Source organism: Ceratotherium simum, chromosome 20, assembly GCF_057802395.1.
Source record: "Ceratotherium simum simum isolate JZ-2026a chromosome 20, ASM5780239v1, whole genome shotgun sequence".
In the NCBI taxonomy this organism is placed as follows: domain Eukaryota; kingdom Metazoa; phylum Chordata; class Mammalia; order Perissodactyla; family Rhinocerotidae; genus Ceratotherium; species Ceratotherium simum.
The window spans coordinates 13,080,738-13,101,255 of record NC_141919.1 but is presented as its reverse complement, the minus strand read 5'-3'; the positions used below and the strand labels follow the sequence as shown (position 1 = coordinate 13,101,255).

The window sequence follows — 20,518 nt, the reverse complement described above, 5'->3', positions numbered from 1 at the left end:
CTGCCTGTAGAAAATTTCTTCCACATAATTTGCCATAGGAAAGAAAGGAGTTTTTTCCAAAGTTAGAATTCTGATGGAACTTCCACTGGTTTTCTGCACAGCTCCCATGAGGCAGCTCCTCATTTTGTGTCCCCTGCTTACCTCAGGGAAGGGGGGTTCTGGTGCTTACTCTCTTGGTCACCTGTAAACCCTGCTCTGTCTCACCCCGAAGGCCTGTTAGGGATTGGGCGGGGGCGGCCCTGAATTGCTCTCCCACCCGCCCGTCTTAGCTCTTTGGGTCTAGGCGGTGGGAACACAGTGATTGCTGGCCAGTGGGAAATGAGGACTGGGTGTGCCGAGGCGGGGCGGGGGGTGCAGGCACAGTGGGGAACCCTCAAGTACAGGGCTCCTGGAGAAGGGGCTTAGGGGCCAGGCTGCGCAGTGACGGGAGGTGGGCTCCTTACGGTAGAAGCTGGGGCCAGGGCCTGGCTTGCAGGCAGGTGAGCCTTTCAGGGCAAAGCAAAGGCCACCACTGGCCTTGGGAAGGTGGCAGGAGGCAGGGAGAGAGCCTTCCCTGAAATGTGGCCCAAAGGCTGATCCGAGCACAGCCTGGAGGAGCAGGGGAGCTGACATGCCCTCTGGCACCTTCTCCAAGAGGTACCTTGTTGCAAGTTAAAAAAAAGTGTGATGAATAGGTTAATATGCTGTTTGTTAATGTTAGGGTGAAAAATCGGTGGAAACAGAGAAAGCGGGTCAGTCTGTCTAGCGGGAGATGAGTGTCTGGGGTCAGACCTGGAGACACAGAGAGAAAGTTCTCCTGGGACAGTGACTTTCTTATAGGGTCACTCCTCTCCCAGCCCCTGTGCAGGCCTTGACCTGGCCTTGACCTGTCAGGTCAGCTGGTCACCTGGGGGGAGAGTGGAGAGCAGGAACTCCCTCCCAGAGCTTTCCAGCAAGGAGGGAACTGAGCCAGCAACAAGGGCAGAAAAGGGGCGAAGTTTCTTCCCCAGACAGATCAGCATAGTGATAATTGAGACCATCTCAGGGCAGGATTGTTAATAATATTTGATTAGAATCATGTAAATGTAGAAGACGAGAGAGACCGGGTTAAATATATTCTGACCCAAGACACCCCCTGGAAGTTACTTTGCCTTCTTTTATCCCAAAAGAAGAGAAAAGGAGGAAAAACATAAGTCTGTATAATTGTGCAGTTACCCTAAATATATGACTTGAAAAGCTTCGAGTTCATTTGCGGTACTTAAACATTCAGGATTAGGAAATTATAGCTCACCCGGGGAGAAGCAGCTCCAAATGGACATGACGATTTGTGCAAAACACCCTCCCAGTCTTCCCCAGAAGCTGATAAAGCCCCCAGAACACATCGGAACTTTGTATCACATTGGAGCCTTGGAAAAGTCCCAAGTTTGAAAAGAAGCCTTTTTTTTGTTTTAAAATCAGAGCCAAATGACCATAGGCCCTGGGCAGTTTGTTTGAACTGTGCTGGATCTTGGCTTCACATAGTTGCCTGTAGCCCTGGGCGGTGAATTGGGGTGGAATAAATGGCCACGTGGTCATGCTGTTTAACCCTGTAGTGGAACACACTAAGCCCGGTTCGTGGATAAGCAAAAAGATGCCCAAACTTTCCTTCTAGCCCCATAAAACAGTTTTTGCTTACCATGACTAACTGAACCCATAAGTATAAATTTGTTTTATCTGTAGTATGAGGTAAAGTAACTAATAAGAAACAATAACCCCACTAACCCAAGCCCCCTTTCTTATAGGAAGACCCCCAGGGGGCTTAGCCTCACCCGTTACCAACTCGAGAAACTCACTTGGAGAGGTAGAATCTTCAGCCTGGGGATTTTTCCGGGGAATTCCGGTGTGCTTGTCTAAGCTGTAGTGTGCAGAGAGTACTTTGTATTGCTTTAAAAAATTTGTAAAAATAGCACGTGCTCTTAGCCAGCCTGGTGTGGTCTACCAGTTAGAATTCGGCTCTCTCGCCGCTGTGGCCCCGGTTCTTTTCCAGTCAGGGAACCACACCACCCGTCTGTTGGTTTTCGTGTTGCTGTGATGCTGAAAGCTATGTCACTGGTATTTCAAATACCAGCAGGGTCACCCATGGTGGACAGGCTTCAGCAGAGCTTCCAGATGAAGATTAGGAGGAGGACCTGGCCACCCACTTCCGAAAAAATTGGCCATGAAAACCCTATGAATAGCAGCAGAGCATTGTCTGATACAGCACTGGAAGGTGAGAGGATGGTGCAAAAACACCGGGCAGGGTTCTGCTCTGCTGGACACAGAGTCACTGGGAGTTGGAATCCACTCGACAGCACTAACAACAAAACATGTGCTCTTGTAAAGGTCTCTGAAGCGAGCAGAGCCTGCCGGGGTAACCACTGTTAAGTGCTTACTGTTATCTCCTAACAGACCCTTAACTGGGCACATGCATATCTACAGAGCCATATATTTAATTACGTGAATGGAACTTGACCGTACAGACTGTTCTGTGAATTTCTTTTTTCCACCCAACATCGTGCTATGAATGCTGTTTTGTCAGCTCAAATGCCTGCCTTTTACTTTTTTTTAAATTGCTGTATGGTATTCATAGAATGGATGTGCTGTGATTTGTTCAGTCATTTAACAGGCAGGCTTAGATGGTAAACCTATGCTGTGTGTTCCGAGGTGGCATTTCAGAAGTGAAGCCATAAATCAGTTACAGGTGTTACATTGGTAGTGGGGAGAATTGAGACCAAGTTGCAAAGCTAAATGAGCATTTTAGGGTCCCTAAATTTTGAAAATTTTGGATTGTGTGGGGGTAGAAGCATGAGTTCATAGGGAATTAGAAGCCACAGTAGAGTTGCTGGGGCCAGAGATCCTTCCCATCCAGGGATGCCTTCTGGTCTCCAGGACAGCCTTCCGCCTCTTGCTGAGGCCTCGTCACCTAGGCTAAGGGTGCAGCATGTAAGTGGGTGGGTTTTCTGCTGACTCTGCCTGCTCAGATCGCATTAAGATTAGCCAGAGAGCATGGCCAGTGAGTCAGCACGACAGCCACCGAGAGGATAGTGTGTCGGTGCCGAGGTCTATCTGGGGCTGTGGACTTGGCCTCCGAAAAGTACTGTCGGTAAACAGGCACAAGGGTCGCTCTGCTTGGATTGTGGGGCAGAGTGTATTTCTGTGGTTTGTAGGGCAGCGGCAGTTTTGGGTTAGATGGGAATTCTAGAGCATCTTTCGAGACAGCGGGGTGGGTGGACCGCGTCTTATCTGGAACACACACACGTCCACACGTACATGTGTGCTGTGATGCCCCTGTAGTAGTTGGACTTGGCAGTTGTGTCTGTAACGCTTGGTGCCAGCCTGGCCGCCCCACGGGCAGGTGAGATAGTGGTGAAGGGTCCTGTATCTCCTGGTAGGAGAGTAACCAGAGGCCCTTGTTACTCGTGAAAAGAACTTTGGCTTTGCAGTCAAACCGACTGGGGTTGGAATTCTGGCTTTATCAGCCACCTGCTGGGTGACTTTCACTAGGTTAAGCTGTCTGAGTCTGTTTCCTCATCTGTAAAATAGGATAATGGTGGCTCTGACCTCAAGATTATTGTGATAAATAAAAGAGAGAGCAACTAGCAGGATGCCTGGCCCTCAGGAGACTTCAGCAACATTCATTCCCTTCTCTTATTTCTTTCTCCTTTGTCCCCCTGATTTCTCAGTCTTGATCCAGAGAGCTACGGCTAAGGCTGTAAATTACTCAGGGGCCATTTTCTGCTCTGCCTTCCCTTCCCTCTCTACCACTCGCTGCTTTTTCTCTTTGCTCCCAGCGCTGGGGGAGCTGGACTGGGGAAGCTTCCAGAGAAGCTGTTGGGTGCTTCTGGGTACTGGCTGCTCTTTGCCCAGTGCCCTTTGGGCAGCCCAGCATTGGCTTCCGCTGCCTTCTGGGGATGGAAACACCTGGGTCCTCCACCCTCCCATTGAGACAGTGAATGAGCCTGTCAGTGTCTTGGGCTTCCCTGGGATGAGCTCTGGCTGTTAGAGCCTTTTAAAGAGAAGAGCTTTCAGATGATCCACCAAGGAAACCATCCACTGCCCTTCGGCATCCTGTGTTTGGGGCTTAGTTTTGAGCACTTAATAGTAAAGTGTTTGGCCACACAGAAACAGAAGAACACAGAGGGACAAATAGGCCTTTCCGGATTCCTCCCTGTCTACCACCTAGTTCCTGTTATGCTAAGGTGATAGCTTGCTTCCTGAGACAAGTTTTTAATCTGAATTCTTTTTTTTTTTTGTAAGGAAGACTAGCCCTGAACTAACATCTGATGCCAATCCTCCCCTTTTCTCTTGAGGAGGACTGGCCCTGAGCTAACATCTGTGCCCATCTTCCTCCACTTTATAGGGGACACCGCCACAGCATGGCTTAACAAGTGGTGCGTGGGTGGCGCCCAGGATCCGAACCTGTGAACCCCAGGCGGAGTTCGCGCACTTAACCGCTTGCGCCACCGGGCCCGCCCCTAATCTGAATTCTTTTACTTAGTTAAGGGGGAAGTAACAAAAACTTTCTGAGTCTTTTGTTTCTTAAAAGTAATCAGCTTAAAAAAATCAGCTTATTAAGTGCTAATAAAGCACTTAATAGTGAAGTGGTTTGTTAGTAAAGCACTAAATAAATAGTAAATGGGAGCACTAACTACCACTTGTGTGGCCCACCTGCCATGTGCCAGGCCCCGGGCCAAGCACTTCCCCCAGCCTGTCTCGTGCAGTTGCCACAGGAGCCCTGAGGTCTCACAGGTGACAGAGAAGTGAAGTATTTGGCTAGAAAAGGACGGTCCCAGGCTGCAGGAAGGACTCAGGTGCAGTGGGGCCTCTTAGAACCTGGGACGCACCTTGCTTCTCTCTGTTGGAGTGCTGGCTTCTTTTTTTCGGATGAGCCTCCTTCACATGTTCCTTAGGGCTCTTACCTCATATCCTACAGTTTCACCAACTCACCATTCTGCCTCTTTCTCCTAACTCCCAATTCAGAACATCCCAGGGAGGGCTCTGATTGCTTCGGTTAGATCCCCTGCCCCACTCTGAGACGAGGGAAACAGGGGACCCTGCCAGATCTGCCTGTTGGGTGGGAGGGTGGAGTTGGGAAGAGCAGGGCAGCTAAAGTGCCAGGTGTCCACTGTGGGTTGGTAGCCTTGCCTATTCCCAGCTGGGAAAGCTGAGGTTTGGATTAGGAGGTAACTAATCCTGGGTAATCTATAGTAAGTGGCAGCACTGGGCATAGAGTCAGGACTGTGACTTGGAGCCCATGGTCTTAGCACTATGTCACACTGCCCTCTACCCGGCGGCGGGCCATGCATCAGGGCTGTGGGGTAGAAAAGGCGAACACTGTGTGCTGCCAGCTTTCCAAGATGGTAGAATCCAAAACACGGTCACATAGAAATATAAAAAAAAGGTGTGAATGGTAAAAATTGTGTGGGAAGTAAGGGCAGAGAGCTTTGGGAGTTTGGGAAGTGAAGGGTTAACGGCAGGGGTGCGGATGGGGAGCCAGGGGTCTGAGGATGCTTGTGGGGGGATAAAATGTCAGCGGCTGAGACAGGGAAGTGTGGTCAGGTGTGTTGTGAGGGGTTTGCGTTAGGCTTGGGCTGGACAGGTAGGGACCGAAGTGACCTCCAATGAGATGTCTAATTAAACCTCTTTTCAGAATGGCCCTCGGGGGCCTGGAATTGGGTTGATCCTGGTTCTTGCTTCACAACACGCTCTCTCCTGGGTCTACACCTGGCCTGCTGTCATCTTGTCTTGACGTCTTTACCTCTGTTTTAGTACAACTTAAGCAGCAGTGTGTTTGAATACCTTTCCACTTGTGCAAAGCTGAACTAAAGGAATGTTTTTCTAAATCTTTCTTTTAGCATCTACGTCATGGGCTTGGTCCTGGAGTGGATTAAGAACAACGGTGGTGCAGCAGCCATGGAGAAGCTTAGCTCCGTCAAATCGCAGATGATTTACGATATTATTGATAACTCTCAAGGATTCTATGTGTAAGTGGATGGATTTTATCTCACATTTTACCTCTTGTGAATTTAAAAATGTATATGCCGTGTATCTTTTTTTTTTTTTTTTTTGTGAGGAAGATCGGCCCTGAGCTAACATCTGCCAATCCTCCTCCTTTTTTGCTGAGGAAGACTGGCCCTGGGCTAACATCCTTGCCCATCTTCCTCCACTTTTTATGGGACGCCGCCACAGCGTGGCCCGACAAGCGGCTCGTTGGTGCGTGCCCGGGATCCGAACCGGCGAACCTCGGGCCGCCGCAACGGAGCCCGTGCACTTAACCACTTGCATCACTGGGCTGGCCCCTATGCCGTGTACCTGTGACAAATAGATGCATTCACCTTTCTCTTGATGTGCTTGTGAGCTGGGTGGTCATGAGCCCCAGAACACGAGGCAGGTGAGTTCTTCTGTCCTGCATTCCTACCCCAGTATCACAGGCTTTGGCACCTGTCTCCCAGTAGGTGTCTTTCTCACACAAAGACAAAGACATCACCTGGGGGAAGAGTCTCATTTCACCCCCTGGGCAGACCCCTTCTCCCACTGCCTGCTTCCTCTGTATGTCCCTGGGGGAAAAACATGCATACTTGCTGGAAGCTCTCAACTTTACCTGGAGACTCCACTGGAGACCCTTGGTATAAACACCCACTCCTGGCCCCCTCCTCCAGGTCATTTATCCTTTTAGGAAAGTTCACTGCTTCCCTTATTACAGGATGAATACTCCCATCTGAGGCCTGCAGTCTGTGAATGGAATTGCCTGCCGTATGAGTTGACTGCTAGTTAAACATTTTTGTGATCATTGATTTATGAATGTGTGTTGACCACTGGACTGGCTGGTGGCTGTGAGGGGTACAGAAAACATATGGGCCTGGTATTAGTCTCCTAGGGTTTCTGGAACAAAGTATATTAATGTGCCACATAATGATGTTATGGTCAATGACGGACTGCCTATATGACAGTGGTCCCATAAGATTGGTACCATATAGCCTAGGGGTGTAATAGGCTATGCCATCTAGGTTTCTGTAAGTACTGTAGGGGAGGTAGAAATTTTCCTCTACTTTCCTAGGTTCTTTTGGCTGGTCTAAGAATTAAATTGGCATGAGACAGATTAATAAGAGAAAAACAAGTTTAATAACATGTATACATGGGAGAAACCCAGGAAAACCAACTAACTTGCCCCAGTGGCCAAAGCCCTCAACCTAAATACCATCCTCAGCTAAAGACAAAAGAAGATGTTGGGGGTGGGGAGAGTCAGGCACTTCAAAGGAAAGGAAGGCAGTTCACAGGTAGATGACAAGGAGCAACTGTTTGAAAAACAAGTGTTTGGCCACACAGAAACAGAAGAACACAGAGGGGAGCTCAACAAACAGACTTTTCTAGGTTCTTCCCTGTCGACCACCTAGTTCGTGTTATGCTAAGGTGATAGCTCGCTTCGTGAGACAGGTTTTTAAATCTGAATTCTTGTAGACAGTTAAGGGAGAGGTAACAAGAAAAACTTTCTAAGTCTTTTGTTTCTTAAAAATAGTCAGCCTAAGGGGCTGGCCCCGTGGCGTAGCGGTTAAGTGAGTGCACTCTGCTGCTGGTGGCCTGGATTCGGATCCCAGGTACGCACCGACGCACCGCTTGTCAGGCCATGCTGTGGCGGCGTCCCATATAAAGTGGAGGAAGATGGGCACGGATGTTAGCTCAGGGCCAGTCTTCCTCAGGAAAAAGAGGAGGATTGGCATGGATGTTAGCTCAGGGCTGAGCTAAAAAAAAAATCAGCCTAAAATAATCCTCCTGTTAAAGAGACACATTTTGAGGTGGCAAATTTTGCTCCCCTTCAGTACACGCTGTGATGTTCACACAATGATGAAGTCATCATGCAGAAATGTCTGCATTTCTCAGAATGTATCCCCGTCATTAAGCAATGCATGATTTTACCACAAACTGGGTGACTTAAGACAGCAGAAATTTTTTCTTACTGTTCTGGAGGCCATAAGTTGGAAATCAAGGTGACAGCAAGGCTTTGCTCCCTCCAGAGACTCTAGGGAAGAATCCATTTCTGTCTCTTCCAGTTTCTGGTGGCTCCAGGCATTCCTTGGCTTGTGGCTGCATCACCTCAATCTCTGACTCGGCCTTCAGATGGTCTCCTCCTTTCTCGTGTGTCTACTTTTCTGTCTCTTATAAGGACAAGTCATGGGATTTAGGGCCCACCCAAATAATCCAGGATGATCTCTCTCCTCTAGAGATCCTTAACTTTACATCTGCGAAGCCCCTTTTTCCAAATAGGTCACTTTCACAGATTCTGGGGGTTAGGACATATACCTTTTTGGGGCCACCATTCAACCCTCTGCAGCAGACCTCTCAGCAAAATGTCAGATGTGAAGCACCTAGTACAGTGCCCAGCGTGCAAGATGCTTAACAGATGATGTCTTCATTTGCTTTTGCCCTCCTTCAGGGTGGGGATAGGTGTATGAGGACCAGACTTTATGCTTTGTGTGTGTGTGTGCGCGTGTATGTGCGTGTTTGTACACATGTTTATACACACATAAATAAACACTTAGATTTATTAAACCTGGATCCACTTCTTAATGGCCATTGCTCTTTGGGGTTCAGTCTGTTGTAACAAAAATATCTGGCTGACAGTAACATGGGAATTTGCACTCTGAGAATTCAGTGGGCCACACAGGACAGACAAAATGATGCCTCAATTCTAACTTGTAACACATCTCCAGAACCACCCATGAGTGGGGAGTGGGGATGTACTCTTTGGACAGCTAGGATAAAGCAGCGTGCTGCTGCCACCTCTGCCCTTAACATGCTTGTTGCCTGCTCCTGTGAATTCTTGGTGTGCAGTGACCCTTCAGCCACGAGCCCTGGGGGAGTCTGGATTGGCTGGATGCCTTAGCCTTTGGGCTCCTCTCCCACGTGCTGTCTGGGGGAAAGGGTGCACACTGTGCATTTTTGCCCACTCTGTGGTTCTGGGCAACAGAGGCAAGTGCAGACTGGGGCCTTTTTCCTAGGGAATCTTCTACCCTAGACCTTGATGTGTGAGTAGGTGGACCAGGGTACCCTGCCAGCACTTACTGGAGCCATTTGAACATGCATGATTAGCAGTAGATGGTCCAAGGAGTTCATAGCCAAGGGCTAAATAATGAGGCATGAGCTTGGAACAGGAAGTTACTATTTTGGCTGGAGGTGAAGGGAAGGCTTTTGGATGAGCTTAAACCTTGGGTGTGAGTAGAATTAGGCAGAAAAGAGTGCAGAAGTATTTTTAGGAATTTCTAGGAAGGCAAGGAATGGCCCCTGCACAGGCACTGAGGGAGGAAAGTACGGTGTGTTTAGGGTGCAAAGAGTGGGCTGCTTGGAGGGGGTGGCTTGTACTGGAATTGGAAAGAAAGTCTGGAAAGGTCTGAGGACCTGTTTAGCCCACTTATTCATTTATCCATTCATCTATCTACCCAGCCAGCCAGCCAGCCATCCACCTACCCACCCACTATCCATCCATCCATCCATCCATCCATCCATCCATCCATCCATCCATCCATCCCTATATCCCTATAGCCAGTCACCTCACCCTGCTTCCATCCACCCATCCATTCATCTGCCCATCTACCCACTTACCCATCGATCCATCCACCCATCCATGCATCCACCCATCCATTCATTCATTTATCCGTCCATCCATCCCCCCATTCCCCACTCATCCACCCACCCACCCACCCATCCATCCACCCACCCACCCATCCATCCATCTAGCCATCCAGCACATGACTCCTGAGCACCTACTCTGGGCTAGCCTTGTTCTAGGCTCTGGGGATACCCAGAAGAGTAAGTCATCTTTCCTGACTCCCAAAGAGTACTCAGAACCTGAATGTGAATGAAAACACTTAGCGGCTATTGTGGAGGGGAGACCAATTTTTCTATCAGCTTTTGGTTTGTATGTTTCTCAGGAGACGTATACGTACAAAATGGGAGGACAGAAAGAATGGTGATGCCTCTGGAAAAAATCCAGGGAATTAGAAACAAAATAAAGCATAGAAGGAACAGTGGAAATCCCCTGAATTCTTTTCCCCCAAGGTCCTTTAATTCCAAGAACCCAGTCTGGCATTTCCCAGAAGGCAGCCTGCTGAAGCCAAGATGGCAGGCAGGTGGTCTCCTAGAGAATCTGATCTTCCACCCCAAACTCTGCGCTTATGAACAGCCTTGCCCTAGGACTTACATCCTCCTCAGAATAAACCTCCTGCTGGAACTTTCATCCACCCACTGGGCCATCTGCCCAGAAAAGGCCATCCCGGCTCATGATGTTCTTGTGGGACCTTGTTACCAGAGTCAAGAGCAGGCTTTCACCCCCTGTCTCCTCAGTGTTTGCAGCTGGATGCTCACGAGCTATTTCTGTACTCTGGTTTTCAGGAAATTTTTCACTTTTCTTTTGAACTGTGGAAATATGACCCCAAAGGGGAGGTGAGCAGTTTTAAAGAGGACTTCCGAGTAACCTATGATTAGAATTTACCACTTCCCAACACCTTTGCTCCTCATTTTTGTCTCCCCTTTAGTGCCACCCTGACGTATAAGGCAGCCCCTTTACTGAACACAGTTCTGGGCAGTTTTCTGGGTGTTGCACCAGCTCTGCCAGGGAGCCTGGCAGGGAACTCCAAGACTCGATAAGACAGCCGTTGAAGTCCCCATGTTCTTCCGTAGCCTGACCACCCACACGGTGCTGGTGACTTTGAGTTGAGCCCACGTGGACAGTACAGCATCCTGGGCTTAGGACGCCTGCTTTGCCACTTAGTAGCGTGCGGCTTTGGGCAAATGACCTAACTGCTCTAGGCCCAGGTTCCTCATCTTACAATGGACGGAATAATGGTACATACTTCTTATGACTGTCATGAGAATTAAATGAAAGTGCATGTGAGTAAAGTATGTGATACAGGGGTTAAGAACATGGGCTCTTGGGGCTGGCCCTGTGGCCTAGTGGTTAAGTTTGGTGTGCTCCGCTTTGGCAGCCCAGGTTCGGTTCCTGGGTGTGGACCTACACCACTCGTCGGCGACCATGCTGTACAAAATAGAGGAAGACTGGCACAGATGTTAGCTGGTTAATTTGTATAAAGCACTGGAAACAGTACTTGGCACATGGGGTGCACTCCTTAAGAGTTAGCTCTTAATACTATTATTTGTGGTTATTATTGAAAGGACTTAGGATGTTTCTGACACACAGTGCTTAATATATATTAGATGTTAATTTTAATGTTATAAAGATGTCCAAGTGATGAGTCCATATCTAGGTCTGAGGTCATCTTTCTCACCACCTCCATGTGGGGACCACCTTAGGAAAGAGGGAAGGCTGTGATAGGTTTAGTGACAATCCTAAAATAAAATGAGGCAGGCAGAGCCCTGGGCGTTTATGGATATTAATACATCTTATTGTCATCACAACCCTGTGAAGCAGACATTAAGCCTACTTTACAGCAGCACAGACAGGTTAAGGCAGCAGCTGGGAAGTGGGATCAGACAGGATATGAACATGGGGAGGGTCATGGGGGGCTGGTTCTGGGTCTTTAATTACTACACTAAGGAAATGACAAAAACCACAGATTGCAGGTGATGGGACTGTCTATTCAAAATGCAAGAATCAATGGAAAAACTTAGAAATGATTAAGTTCAGAATTGTGATCAGTTACATCTAAATATGTAAAAGTCGATTATTTTCCCATATTCCAGAAATAACGTAACGAGGAAACAAGATCCCATTCACAATGGTCACAAAAATTATAAAATATCTAGAAGTAAATATAGTGTTCATCTGGGAAAGTTAATGCAAAAGGATAGCTGAAAATTTTAAAAATATATATGTTAACAGTAAGAAAATGTAATGTTAACATACAACCTACTCAAACACTATAAAGCCGCCAGCACGGGGATGGACAGTAGATCAGTGTAATGGTAGAAAAGTCCAGAAACTGGTCCATGAGTACTCGAGAAATGCATTTTAAATTAGACAAAAAAGCATGTTTGTAACTGATGATTGAAGCATTGATAATCCATTTAAACAAAAATTAGACTTTGTATCACACCATACTGAAATAAATTCTAATCAGTCAAAAAGATGCAAATACATCTAAATGCAAGAAATAAATATAAAAGTACTCTAAGAGAAATTTGAGTGTAGGGAGTGCAGAAGGCCTTCCTAAAAAAAGCCATAAAACTCAGAAGCCATCAAGTAAAAGACATTTAATTACATGAAAATTTAAACATTTTATACAGCTTAAGACATCATAAACAATTAAAAACAAATGACATGAGAAAAAATTTTGTAACATGAAGGTTACTATTCTTGATATAGGCAAGAACCCAGAAATCAACAAAAAAAGATCACCAAATAGAGAAGGGCTGGAGGGTGGTTTCAGATGGTTGTGAGCAAACAGCTCAGAAGAAACACAGCTAAGAGACAAAGGAGAAGGTGCCAACGTCTTGAGGAAATGCAGATTAAAACCATGAGATTTTTTTTTGCCTCTGATTGGCAAAAATTAAAAAGATTGATAACATCTGGTGTTGCAAGGGAACACACTTTGGGTATATTATAAATTTGGGCAATTTTGGAGCGAAGTTTGCAGCACCCATCAAAATTCAAAACTCGCTTGCTCTTTGACCAAGGAGTTTTACTTCTAGGCATCTACCTTCATCTACCCTCCACCAATACTCTGCCCAGGCCCAAAAGTGCGTGCAAAATTAGGCACCTGCAAGTCCAATGTGGGATACTTATGTAATGGTGAAAATCTGGAGATAACCCAGATGCCCATCAGGAGGATCCATCTGCAGTGTGTAATAATGTGAGCACTGAGAAAGGTGAAGGGTCTGTGTGAGTGGGCACGGGAAGATGACTATGTTGTGTCATCAGGCCAAAAGACAAAAAAAGCAAGTGTACAAAGGGACATATCTATATTCCACTTATAAAACCACAATATTTATATTTGGAAATGCTGTGTATATGTATGTATACATGTTTATACACATGTGAACACATACACATGTATACATCTACACACATGTTTGTCTAAAAAGATCCTGGAGAATGCACACCAGAATGTTAATGGCAGCCACCTCTGTGGGAAGGGGATGGTAGATCTTCATATAATTACTCTAGATTTTCATAATCGTGTGCAAATTTAAGGTTAATTTTTTGTTTGAAAAATCAGGTAGGGGCCAGACCCATGGCTTAGCTGTTGGTGGGTGCGCGTGCCCTGCTACTGGTGGCCCAAGTTCAGATCCGGGCGCGCACCGACGCACGGCTTGTCTGGCTATGCTGAGGCGGCATCCCACATACAGCAACTAGCAGGATGTGCAACTATGGCATACAACTATCTACTGGGGCTTTTGGGAGAAAAAGGGAAAAAAAAAGGGAGGAGGATTGGCAATAGATGTTAGCTCAGGGCCAGTCTTCCTCAGCAAAAAGAGGAGGATTGGCATGGATGTTAGCTCAGGGCTGAGCTTTCTCACAAAAAAAAAAAAATCAGGTAGTTGGGAGAGGCCTAGTGACTGCATTTTGTGGCTTCTCTCTCACCTCAGGATGCCCTCTTCACTCTTCATTCCCTTTGTCTCTGAGATATCCTCTTGGAGTGGACATCCCTTAAATGAACGGTCATAATCTGCCTGCAATTTTCTCATGCACTCCTAACCCTCACCACCTTGGTGAGATGGTGTCTCTGAAGTGGTCCCCTCCCCCTGACACATACCCGGTCGCTGGTACCTCAGCAAGTCCCGGTGTTTCTCAGTGAGCATTCTAGAACACTCATCCCAGAGATGCAAAACGTTTTTCAGTCACACACATTTGGGGAAAGCTGCATTCCTATATGAATTATCCTCCTAGGGGCTCATAATTCACACAAGCACAGGAGAGGCTCCAGGAATTCGAGGAGTAAAGAAACCTGTTTAGCCCTGTTAATGCAAGATTTCCTCAATTTATATGGCGTGGAACCCCTTTTCTGGTAATACCTTTTAACACCAGCTTCCACCATGGACACCGGGAAGCCCTGCTCAGATTTCCTTCTCATATTTTTGTAGTCCTAGGATTGCCGGGCTGGGTACACGCCCACCCAGCCCCACACTAGCCCTCTCAGGTCAGCCGTGGCACCTTCTCTTTCCTGCCCCCTGACGCCTTCAGGCAACAGATCCTGCCTGCCTCTGAAATTTAGTGATAACTCCTGAGATTACAAACTGGGACCAGTGGCCAGGTGCAGCCCACAGCAGTCCTTGGTGTAGCTCACACAATGTTTAAAACATACAATTTGAGCCACTATTAGAATAAGGGAAGATATTTAAAAATCCAGATTTTTTATTCCATAATCTGTGTGTCTCTGAAAGTGGGAAAACAGAAACTTCAATTGGGAGGGCCATGAGTTGCAAGAAAAAAGGGAAAGCACGTTTCTCTGTGGAAGTAAGGAATAGGTACTCAACATTTAATATGTAACAAAGGGAGTTTGCGCTGAGTCTGTCACACCGGGCCTGTTCTACTCATTGATATGACAACTGGACCTCTGTTGCTAAGAATAGGCCCTACTTCTTTTGACCTAGAGTAGGCCCAACTTCTTTTGACCTAGAAAGTTCTTTGTAAGAGCTTTCTAGCAGGTCTTTCTTCCTCCCGATTTTTCCATCCTCCAGTCTCTGTGTGGTAGTTCTTTCTCTAAAATGCAAATCTCATATTGTCGTGCAAACCTGATTGCTCCAGGCTTCTATCCAGTTCCCGGCAGAGCGAATCTGCAGGGCCCTTCCTAATCCTGGCCCTGCCCGCACCCAACCCCCCCCCCCGCCCCCCGCCCCGTCCAGAACCCAACTCTCCCATTGTGTCAGAGAATTTGTGGGGTCCCCCATGCCTTGGCAGATGCAGCTCTGTCCAGCATGCCCTTGCTTCATCTTATCGTGTCCTAACCACTCCCGTGTCCCCTCCTCTGAGACCTTTCCACTTTCTCTCCCTCAGCTCTGTGCCTCCACAGCACTTCGCTGTTACAGCACTTCTCACGTGGAATTTTAATTCCCTACACAATCATCTCGCTAGATCGGGAGCAGTTAATTCCCCTTAATCTTTTTTTTCCTTGCTCAGTGCCATACCAGAGACACTCTTGGGCACTGTGTAACTTTGTTGCACGGAGGTTAATCTTCACTTTCTAGCTTTCATGACGACATTGCTGTTGTGGTATCATCTACTTTCATGGTGGGATGGGTGAGTTTGTAGAGTAAACTGTAGATCCAGATTCTTAATTCTTCCCCCTTTTAATTTTTTTTTTTCTTAAATTAGATATACTTTTTGCTGTTCCATCTCTATAATTGACCCCTCACGTTCGGAGCCTGAGGCAGCAGAATATCAAAAGAGGGTAGCCGCTGAATTTTTAATTTAAATGTCAACCATGAAACCTACCACCTCGTGAAAAAGGGGGGCGTGGAATTCAACCTTAAAGCCGATTACCAGATCCTTGGTTTCCCTTATGCGACTCTTCTGCCTGTAGGTGTGCACCTGCTCCCGTTTGCTCGAACAGGAATTCCCTAAGTGCCCTCCGGAGAGCATAACTCTTAATGGGGGCTTGCTCACACTGCTTTTATTTGCGGTTTGATTTTAATGAATCCCAGCTTGTTGAAGTGTAAGAATAAAATAAGATGTGCTTGAGAGAGAGGTTACATATTTTCCTTGTCTTTATCCCAGAGTAGCCTGTCAGCTTTCCCATAGCTGCTTTGGTTGTGAATGGAAAATAATTTTGGCTGCTTATTTTCCAAATCAGAAACTGAAAGTCGAATACTAACCTTTCCTAGATAAAAATTCACATGTCTTTCATCTTTGAGAGTCTGTATGAGCCCTGTGCAAGGTGCTGGAAATTTAAAAAAAAATGAATTTATGAAATTTAATGGATACTTACATAGTATTTAATATGTTCCAGACACTGTTCTAAATTGTATCAGTTATCACAGAACACCCCAAGACAGCGACTTAAAACAACAGCCATGTTCTTTGCTCATGGGTCTTTTGCTCAGCAGGTTGGGCTGGGCTCAGCTGGGTGGTTCTGCTGCTGCTCCCACCTGGGATCACTTATTCAACCAGTCATCTGGTAATTCACCTGGAGCCAGTGGTCTAAAGTGGCCTCACCCACATGTCTGGGAGTTGTTGCTGGCTGTTGGCTGGGCCTCTTATTTTTAGCAGGCTTGCTGGGGCTTGCTTACATGGCAACAGTGTTTAAGAGGGCAAGTATATAATCTGCATGCCCCATAAGGCCTGGGCCTGGATGTTGCATAGCATCACTTCTGTTGCAGTCTCTTGGTCAAAGCAAGTTATAAGGCCAGCCCAGAATCAAAAGGCGAAGAGGACGCCACCTCTTGCTGGGAGAGCTGCAGAGAATTTGTGGCTATTTTTAAATATACGCAAAAATCCTCTGTAAATATTGGCTCACTTAGTAATCCTCACATCAACCTTACGAGGTAGCTTCCATTATTCTTCCCACTATTCAATAGATGAGGAAAGTGAGGCACAACAGAAGGGTTTAGTAAATTGCTCCAGGTCACACAGCTTGGGACAATACAATGTGACAAATGCTTTGAAAGCTGCCGCTCATTATTTTTCAGTCTTTCAGCCACTGTTAGGACCAACGTATTATTTTTTTCTCTGTAGCCTTGTAGAGAAAGGGTCACACACACTGCTGTGTGGCTGCCATGTGTTGGAAGCTTCATGTGTGTTGTACTACTGAACTGTCACAACTAGTCTGAAATGGAGGTGTTATATTATTATTCTCAATATTCACATGAGGAAACGGAGGCTCAAGTCATGCAAGAGAATGCTAACTCACTGTTCCACATGCGAGAATGGTCTCCCTAAGTAAATTAGAAATGTCCTGGGGAGCATCTTTTTTTTTTTTTTAATCTCCTGTTTGCGTCTAGAAAATGCTTTCAAAATTTTTTCTGTTGATTTGTTAATGGCAGGCTGCACATTTCAGAAAAGTAGATGGAATACTAAACGTGTTTTTCAGGTGTCCAGTGGAGCCGCAGAATAGAAGCAAGATGAATATTCCATTCCGCATTGGCAATGCCAAAGGAGATGAAGCTTTAGAGAAAAGATTTCTCGATAAAGCTCTTGAACTCGATATGATCTCCTTGAAAGGGCACAGGTGAGTGCACATCCAGCCCAGAAGGTCAGCAGAGAAGTGATTTAGTTTTTCAAATGCAGAATGAAACATACCCGGGAGCATGCTCCTCTTGGAGTAGCATTTACTATACCTTGTTGGAAAAAACCAGTCGTCACAGGGGTAATCCTTCCTCCCGGCGCTTATAGAGCACTTAGCGCGATTCCCTTGCTGGGAGCATGGAGCCACATCTTCCAGGGGTCTTTGTCAAAATTACCTTTGGGCATCTCTTAAACTGCTCTTACAGCGGTTTATAGAGCTTGCCGTCCCTTCTCTGATGAGGCTGGTACAGTCCTGTTCCAGTGTGAGATCCGATCGCTGTTGCTCCAGCTGAACATCAGGTAGAGCAGTTAATCCTGAATGCTCTGTGAAATTGTATGTCCTCACATGAGAAGAGCGGCAGGCGTGGCCGGCTCCCCGCTCCCTGTATGGCAGGCTCATCAATGGCGTGGTGAGCGAAATCACGCGCTTTACTTATCTTTTCTTCTTCCCGTCTTGTTTTTTCCTTTGCCAAGAGCAAGTAGTTGAATTAATCTAGGTTACGTGTGAGCATGATGGACCTTCCCTCAATTAGGGAGAATTTTCTCTTGGCTGAGATGTCGGAAGCTCTTGGCCACCCATGGGGGCTCTCAGGTGGGAGGTCGGACACCGTAGTCTCAGGTGCTACGACTCTCTAGGGAGAATTAGATGCTTTTGTTCTTAACGTCTGCACCTTCGCTGCGTCATTCTAGGTCTGTGGGAGGCATCCGTGCCTCTCTGTATAATGCCGTCACCATCGAAGATGTTCAGAAGCTGGCAACCTTCATGAAGAAGTTTTTGGAGACGCATCAGCTATGAACACATCCTAACCAATATATACTCTGCCCTTGAACAACGTACAAAATTTAAAGTAACGTGGGAGAGGCTACAAAAACTTAAACACGGTATTTTTCTCGAATGAACATGTTTATTACAGATTCTTCTTTTTTTTTTTAAAGAACAGCAAAACATCCACAGCTGTGCAAAGCTGGTGGGACTTAACAGAAATCTTAATCTAACTTGAACTGGAAGCATTTAAAAAATCTTCCTCTTGTATTTCTAACGAATTCCAGCTTATGTTGTCTTTGCTGCTACTTTTTCTAGCTAGATCTCAGTATTCAAACTTGCCCGTGCGCTTAATTATGCAGATTTCAGTTAATTCTTTCTGGAGACACACAAACACACAGCATGGAGGGTGGGTGGGGCCCTCTAGGTGCTGAATCTTGATCCTTTCCAAAACGATTGCAATGGGGTCTCCTGGGTTCCACAGCTGTTGAGTCGGGTCAGCATTGACCATGTGGTGACTTGAGGAGTTCCAGGCGACAGGGCAAACTGGAATCTTTCTTGATGCTGTTATTCTCATAAAGAGATAAAAGTGACATAGTATACGTTTATATAGCAAAGTCTGTTTTTAATACCCAATAGTTTATATCTGTATGCAATGTATTTCCACTAATATGGTTCTTGGTGATGGATGTAGAGACTTTGAGAATGTGTTAGCATCCTTGACGTTGTGCATTATGGCACTACATTCTCAACAGTGATGTCCCTCTTCCCCCCGCCTTTTAAGCTGCTTCGCAAGATTAGGTTCCCCTGTTCCCTTGTAATTTCCTTTCCGTGGGTAGCAGAGAAGGTTGGTTGTTTGGTTCTTTATTTTTCAGTCATACTGTTAAAATGAAAAATTTCTGTTAAACTCACTTATCGTTCGTTCACTTGACTGATCTCTTCAAAGTGTTTGACCAGTGATGCTGTGAGTTCAGAAGATCTTTGCTGAAGAGTCTTTTCCCCTGTTGTGCATCCATTGTCAGTATTTTATATTGACTATATGAAAAACATTAAAGTCCTGAAATACCCAAACCTTTGTCAGTGAATTTCTTTACTGGCCTTTTAGACTGATTGTTCTTTTAAAAACTTTATAATGGAAAATGTGAGTCTAAAATAGCCTCTGATAAGGGTAGTTTAGTTCAACCAAAGGTGTAGGACTCGAGCCCTTTGCGTCCATTTTTTTAAATGATTCAGCACGTGGTGGCAGCTTTCCGCTGACTTTTGGAATGGGTGTTATCAACGAGCCACCTTCCAACACAGCTCACGGGGTAAAGGTCTGTGAACTGTGTCCCACTTAGGCCAGACACATGCCGAGAGGACAGTTTTGAGCTCTTCGTGTTTTGCTGGATTGTGTAATGAGGACTGTGCTGATCTCACCCCAGCTCGGTGCCAAGTGGTTGGGTTGTTACTTGTGTTCCCCTGGTCAGGGCTAAGCCTCCTCCGTCTTGGTTCTCTCATCTATATACAGCAGGATTGAAATAACTCCCCCACTTATCTCAGGGACGTTTAAGAGCTTAAAACAAGGGCTCAGTGCAGGCTGTGGATATTAAATAAATAAATGTTTGAATAGCAAAAGCCAGCCAGTCCGTGGAATCCAGCTGAGTGTTCACAGATGCTAGCGCTCGGAGCCTACCTCCCTCCTTCCGCGTCCTTTCACGTGGTGGTTGCAAGTCCCTGTGGTTTGTGCCAGCCTCACGTCTCTCTAATCTCCGCTTATGTCCATTCCCACTGCCGTGGCCGGCTCTGCTGTCAGCCCTGGGTGGATTGTTCCTGCAGCCTCATCTGCCCCCACCCAGCCCTCCCAGCGCAGACAGTTGGACTCTTCCTTCCCCTCGTGCTCCTCGATGCATAAGAAGCCCAGGATCCTGCAGTCTCAGCTTCGTAGCGTCTGGCCTGGCCTCTGTTTCTTAAGTTTTTGGTTCTTGGGGTGTGCCGTGCATTTGCCGCTGCTCCCACACGTGAGCCGAGTTCCTGCCCCCACTCGGCAAGACGAGCTTCTTTCAAGATGCCTGCCGACCTCCGATCTTGTTGGTGTCTCCTCTGTTGGAACAATCCTTTTCCTTTGTTCTTACAAGGGCGACCCTTTTACCCCCTCACAGCGCCTGCTGTCTGTTCTTTACTGTGCTGAGATGCCTGCTTACCTGCCTTCCTAGTAGAGCCACGCTTCTCTACCTCTGTCACCTGGCGTCCTGCCTTGCCCTTAGGAGGTGCTCAACCTTGGTTTTTTCTTTCTTTTTTTTTTTTTTGGTGAGGGAAATTAGCCCTGAGCTAACATCTGTTGCCAATCCTCCTCTTTTTGCTGAGGGAGATTGGCCCTGGGCTAACATCTGTGCCCATCTTCCTTTACTTTATATGTGGGATGCCTGCCACAGCATGGCTTGATGAGTGGTGCATCTGTCCACGCCCAGGATCCAAACCCGCAAACCCCGGGCTGCCGAAGCGGAGCGAGCGAACTTAACGGCTACGCCACGGGGCCGGCCCCTCAACATTGTTTAATGAATGAAAAGTCTTAATGAGCTTTGCAAATTAAGCTTGGAGTAAAGGCA

General features: G+C 46.7%; 1 protein-coding gene across 1 annotated transcript in view; it reads left to right on the top strand.

Moving 5' to 3' along the window:
- PSAT1 (phosphoserine aminotransferase 1) overlaps positions 1-19,004 on the top strand; it is a 31,911-nt gene extending 12,907 nt beyond the window's left edge. The window contains exons 7-9 of the mRNA XM_004439621.3: positions 5,853-5,981; positions 16,977-17,114; positions 17,861-19,004. Coding sequence (XP_004439678.2) covers positions 5,853-5,981; positions 16,977-17,114; positions 17,861-17,966 — 373 coding nt within the window. The 3' untranslated portion in view covers positions 17,967-19,004. The remainder of the gene's footprint in view (positions 1-5,852; positions 5,982-16,976; positions 17,115-17,860) is intronic.
- Positions 19,005-20,518: the final 1,514 nt, after the last annotated feature.